Genomic DNA, 6504 nt, shown 5'->3' with positions numbered 1-6504 from the left:
ACCAGTTCAAGGACAAGGCCCAGCTCGCCCCCAGTGATGAGCCACAGCCACCCCAGGCTGCTCGTGGCCGCAGGGAAGATGACGAGTATTAACATGGCCCGTCAATAGTTCTGTTGACAACTCATTAGAACATAGGAAAGATCATGCGCATCACTCCTCATTACCGTCTCCAGATTTTAGAAACTTTGCCAAGGAGGGTAAAAAACCCCACTTTCCAGTGCTTGGCTTCCCACGGGCTTAATTGACTTTTGGGAAATGCAGCAGTCGTGTTGAAGACAGACTCTGTGCCCTTCCAGCCCCAGCTCCCAGCCCCTCCTCCAGCTTTCTAGGGGTCTTCCTTGGCTCATCTCGGAGTACCCGCAAAATATTCCTCCCTGTAACTGTGCGAGGCAAGAGCTGGGGTCTCAGAAGGGCATCCAGGAATCGAAAACTGGGTTTTCTCACAGAGACTCTCAGAAGGATTTAAAATGAGAAAGGGGAGGGGGGGGCTGGGTGACTCAGTTGGTTAAGCATCTGCCTTCAGCTCAAGTCGTGATCCCAGAGCCCCCAGACGGGCTCTCGCCTCAGCAGGGAGCCTGCTTCTCCCTCTCCCTCTGTCTACTTGTAATCTCTCTCTCTCTGTGTCAAATAAATAAGATCTTTTATAGATAAATAAATAAATAAATAAATAAATAAATGAATGAATGAATGAATGAATGAAAAAGAAAACTGGGTTTTCTTTCTTAAGATCTTGGAAGGCATCTGACTTGTCCCAGTTTGTCCTTTTAGGAATAAGAAAATTTTTCGTTTTATTTTTATCATTGTATTCCACGGAAGAACTAAAAAATCCTACTGAAAATAATGTAGGGAAAAAGCCATTCTGTTACAAATGGGACCTGGAATAGTTCAGGAGAGAAAGAGGAGGAAGGGCTTGTGTCCCTCAGGCCATCCTCGAACTAAGCCAGTGGCTGACTGTGCATTGCACTCTTGTAGCTAAGACACCACTGAGCCCATGAGGTCACAGAAAGGTTGCTGTGGAAAGTTCCCCAGGAGAATTGTCTCTGAGCCTCTGGGGAAGGGAAATGCAGGTGCTGGGCCAAGGACTGTTGGCCATGCAAGCGCTGTCCCTAGGAAGGCTTTTGCAGACAGATATCCCTCCTCTTCCTCAGGCCCTGCCCTGTCTCAGGTCTGCGTTTTGTGACTTTTGTACTGTTACCATTTCAGCATTTTCTATTAGCATTTACTGTTATTTAACTTATTGATCCTGGGCACCTGGGTGGCTCCTTGAGTTCAGGTCATGACCCTGGGGTCCTGGGATTGAGTCCAACATCGGGCTCCCTGCTCAGCGGGGAGCCTGCTTCTCTTCCTCCCTCTCCCCCCACTCATTCTCTCAATCTCTCTTGCTTTCACTCAAATAAATAAAATCTTTAAAAATATTAAAAAATAAGTTATTGGTCCTTTAAGTGTTCATATCTTGCTAGACTGAGTAGTAACTAGCTAAATGGGAGGGGGCGGGATTTACACACACACACACACACACAGACACTCATCAGTATGAATGATTTCTAAAATTCTATTATCTTTTATTGCTTTCCCCTCTATTCTTACTTGCTTTTTCCTCTGACAAACCCAGGATGCTTGGCAGACATGTTGGCAAGTGTGGCATTTCCCGTGCCCTATATTAAAATCTGCAGTGGCCCAAGGAGCTGGGGAGGGTACTTCCCAGGACACGGAGAAGCTCACTCTGCACAAGGAGCTTGACATCTGTGCACACAGGCTGTGTCTCTGCAGGGACTGGCCATCCTGCTCCCTGACCCTTCTTTTCCTGACCTCTTGCCAATTTATCATTCTGTACAGAAGGGAAGAGACCAGATGGACTCTGGCCAGGGCTAATACTAATGCACTTCTATTTCTGAGTAATCATTTTTAACAGAAAATGGCGTTTGCTGTTCTGAAGCGAAGGTCAGACAGAAGGCTAAACGCCTCGTCATGAGAAGCTGGTCTCACCGAGGGGAAACAAGCAGGCAGAGGGGTAAGAGTCACTGGTGCAAAGCGGGGGAATCGAAAGCTAAGCCTAGGAATATACCAAATTAAAAAGCCATCATTTTTTCACAAGGGGAGGAAATGAATAATTTAGTTTCAGCTAGGTACAGCCAGCAATCTTCTATCTCGAACAGGGCCCGAATAAAATCAAGATGACCCAACAACTAAAACAAAATGGGTAGCGTCGTCCATCTCTCTGATCTGAAAAGCAGGAGTAAAAACCACAATTCTGCAAGTGTGGGTCACTGAGTGTGATGGGCACTTAAGGACAAACAGCACACAAAGCCACACTTGGAAGATCTGTCACTTCAGGGGGAGGGGCTCAATTAATGGTTTGCCTCACATTCTAAGCTCTGCTTAAATTCTCACTTTTGTGAAAGATTTAAAACAGTTCAAATCCTACAGACACAGGGCTTTGAGCACCACAAATGCCACCAAGTTCTGGCCACTCGCTGCCCCTTTGCAGACACATTGATCTCACAGCTGTGCTGAGGCCATGTTTTCGGTTTACAGACTCACGACATTGCAGATGCTTCCAGAATCCCTGAAGGGCCGCTGAGAGCTGCTCTCCGACCTCCTCGGGTCTAGTGCCCTCTACTTCTCTGGCCGTCATGAGCCTCTTCCTCCGGCCCTGGGTGTTGGTGTCACACTGTGGTCCTGATAGGACTGCCAGATTTAGCAAGAAAAATATAAGACGCCTGGTTAAATTTGAATTTCAGATAAAGCACAAGTCCTTTTCAGTATGTCTCATGCAATAACCGGGCATATGCTGTATTTATCTGGAATCCATAGGCACCGAGTGTGAACATGGGGTCTGCCAGGGAAGCGCTCTGCCTTCCTACCAGGTCCCCGGAGTCCCTCACACAAGCACAGGATGGTTACACAGCAGATGTCCCAGTGTCGAGGCCTTGCCAAAACGGGGTGACTGCCCCATTGGTAATAAATGATGGTCTTGTAATAAAGGATGGTCCCCCAGAGCCAGGCCTTCTGGACCTGTAATGCATGCGGTGTAGGGCTTGGAGACTCTCCAGAGCCAGACTTTGCACCTCTCTACTGTAGAGGCTGTTCTGTTTGTGGGACTCCAGTCTGAGCGGTCTCCCCGATGCCTGGTGGACTTTTGCTCCTTCCCCTTGCCAGGACTGGACATAGACTCTGTGTCCCACAATTCAAGTGATCGGTTTTGTGCAGATACCGTTTACCAAAAGTCCTGCTTTTATGTTGTTTTGGAGACTAAACAGTCTCCGAAGAACCCATTCCTGTCCTGTTCACGGTCCTCCCTTATGTTCAGGTTCCCAGGAAAGCATCAGGCTAGGGCACCATTCCCCCAATCCAATCAACAATGGCCAGGGCTGTAGGGTGACAAAATACAAATGTAGCAACTTGTGGAGAAGGAACCACCTGAGGTGGTCTCTTCCTCAGAAGGGGCTCTGGGCACAGTGGGAACTTCCAAGTCTATGAATCCATTCGTATACTCCACCTCTCACTTCCATGAAGAGCTTCAAAGGACTCCCATCCAACCTCATCCAACTCTTGCAACCCAACAAATAGAGAAGTCCGCGCTGTCTTTTCTCGGTGATGGAAAACAGAATGTTTTGGATATTTTAAGTTTGATGTCATTTTAGCAATTACATAGGTAAGGACACTGTGTTCTCATTCATCATCGAGATTCCAACTCCAGGGACCACCTTCCTTTTTCGGCTCTTCTGTACCGCCAAACGATCCTGTATCCCGAGTCCTTTCTCCATGGTTGACCAAACTACTCTTCCTATCCCAACAACTTCATTTTTCCAATGGAGAAAAAAATCGAAATGGGAAGAAAAGTAGATCGACTCTATTTACGGTCACTTTTGGACCAAGTTCCTATCCACACCAGAAGCGTAGGCAAGGATACTTTCCTTCTTTGTTTAGTTTGTATGGGTCCTGTCAACCCCCAATCTTGTACTTGGAAAATAACAACCAGGGGCTGTCGTCATTCCAATGAATGATGTAAACCTTCTCTGCTCCCTGAGTGCATATCTCCTTCCTGACCCTTGATCCAAGGCAATTAAGAAAAGCAATAAAATCACAAAACCTCACTTTTGATCAATACATTCCGGCCGGAGGGAGGGAAAGTGGGTTGTCCTTACAGAATATCTATAATTAGATTGGGTTTGGAACTTGGACTGCTGCATTGAGTAGAGAAAAAGCATAGTTTTAAAGCACCGTCTTAATATTTCAGAAGGAGCTAGAGGGATCTAAGAGCTCTGAACAGAATTTGGAGTGAAATCAAGACATTTTGAACCAGTGACCTTATTGGAACACCTTGCAAGTAGGCACGTGAGTAGTTAGGTCTTGTACAAATGGGGGGTGGTCCTTGGAGGTCATCATTTTTCTGCAGCCAAATGAAGTCACAACAGTGAAAGGGAATAAGGTATTCAGATAGACAGTATGAAGTCCCTTGCCCCTCATAACACCTTGAGATGCCAGGAAGCTACAAACTGGAATTAAAAAAAATAACAACTTTATCGAGGTATAATTTTTGTACATAACTGTATCTACGTAAATTGTATAACCCTATGCATTTGGACAGATGCATATACCCATGAACTTAGGACCGCAATCAAGATACAGAACATTTCCATCAATCCCAAAAGTTGCCCTGTGACCCCTGCAGTCCATCCTTCTGCCATCCTCTGCCCCTCAAGGAAACACTGGTCTGTTTCTGTCACTGGATTAACTTGCATTTTCTAAAATTTTATATGAGTAGAAACGTATGATGCATACTGTCTTGTCACTGGCTTCTTTTGCTCTGAATAATTATTTTGAGATTAATCCATATTGTCTGTATATTCACAAGTTTATGTGTTCCATTGCTGACTAGTATTCTATTAGTGATGGGCACTAGGGTGTTTTCACTTATTGACTATTATAGATAAAACTGCCATGAACACGTATGCAAAAGTTTTCGTGGGGACAGCTTTTCCTCTCTCTTTTTTTTTTTTTTTTTGCCTTTTGATTTTTTTTATTACTCAAAAAAGCTTCATTTTTTTATTTAGCTTTCTGACTCTGTGCTTGTGCCTTCAACACTTTCACAACGATTTTCTGCTCCTCAATAAGGAAAGCACGCTTGATCCTGTCACGAACACACTTAGCACACATGGAACCACCATAGGCCCTGCTGACGTGTTTTTTCGTTTTAGACAACCTCATAAGGACTTTAGGTCTCACAGCACGAACTCCTCGAAGTCGGCCTGGGCACACGCCACATGCAGATTTTGGTGCTTTCCCAACCTTCTTGGTGTAAAGGTAAACGATTCTATTACCAGGGGTTCGGGACAGCCTAGTTTTGTTAGAGGCTGTATTGTAGGACAGCCTACGACGGTAGGTCAAACGCTGAACCATTCTGAATGCCTATGGACGCCGTCCCCGGAAGCTTTTCCTCTCTCTTAAGCAAGAACCTAGGCGTGGACTTGCTGGGTCATGTGGGAGAGGTGTACTTCACTTTGTAAGAAACCACTACGCTGTTTTCCCAAGTGGTTGTACTATTCCATATCCTGCTGTGTGTGAGAATTTGGTTGTTCCACAGCCTTACCAACACTTCACAGTGTCAGTCTTTTTGTGTCACTTAATTTTTTTAATATTTATTTATTTATTTGAGAGAGAGCGAGCACATGCAGGGGGGAGGGGCAGAGAGAGAGGGAGAGAGAAACTCAAGCCGACTCTGCACTGAGCATGGAGCTGGACGCAGGGCTTGATCTCGTGACCCTGAGATCGTGACTTGAGTGGAAACAAAGAGTCAGATGCTTAACTGACTGAGCCACCCAGGTGCCCCATTTTTTGCATAACTTAAGATGCACCTTTTAAACTATCTTTAGGTGTACAATTCAGTGGCATTAAATGGATTACCGTGTTGTACAACCATCACCACTATTCTGTACTTTCAAAACTTTCTCAGCACTCAAACAGAAACACTAACAGTTAAGCAATAACTCCATTTCCCCTTCCCTCAGTCCCTGGTAACCATTGTTCTACTTCCTGTCTCTTTGAATTTGCCCACTACCCACACTCCATATAAATGGAATCACACAATATTTGCTCATGTCTGGCTTATCTCTCATAACGTAGTGTTGTCCAGTTTCATCCATGTTGTACTATGTACCATTTCATCGAGCTCACTGTGAGCTTGATTTGCATTTCCCTAATGATCAAGGATATGGAGCGTCTTTTCATGTGTTTATTGGCCATTTGTATATTTTCTTTAGAAAAATTCTTTGCCCACTTTTCATTGGAATTTTTTGTTGAATTGTAGAAGTTCTGTATGGATTCTAGATATTAAACCCTTAGCAGATATTTGATCTGCAAATATTTTCACCCATTCTATGGCTTGTGTTTTCATTTTCTCCAGAATTTCCTTTGATGCACAAAATTTTAAAGTTTTTATGAAGTCAAACTTACCTTTTGTTCCTTGTGCTTTTGGTGTCATATCTAAGAATCCATTCCCAA

At 44.6% G+C, this 6504-nt stretch overlaps 1 protein-coding gene across 1 annotated transcript; it reads right to left on the bottom strand.

Annotated features, from left to right (window-relative positions):
* Positions 1–4991: 4991 nt before the first annotated feature.
* Positions 4992–5451, bottom strand: LOC125283476 (60S ribosomal protein L34). Its single transcript, XM_048225258.2, has one exon. It carries the CDS (start codon positions 5401–5403, stop codon positions 5050–5052), a length of 354 nt encoding a protein of 117 aa, XP_048081215.1. The 5' UTR covers positions 5404–5451; the 3' UTR covers positions 4992–5049.
* Between the last annotated feature and the right edge of the window lie 1053 nt (positions 5452–6504).

Source organism: Ursus arctos, unplaced genomic scaffold, assembly GCF_023065955.2.
Source record: "Ursus arctos isolate Adak ecotype North America unplaced genomic scaffold, UrsArc2.0 scaffold_2, whole genome shotgun sequence".
In the NCBI taxonomy this organism is placed as follows: domain Eukaryota; kingdom Metazoa; phylum Chordata; class Mammalia; order Carnivora; family Ursidae; genus Ursus; species Ursus arctos.
Note: the sequence above shows the minus strand (reverse complement) of the source record. Positions and strands in the feature narration are given on the sequence as shown.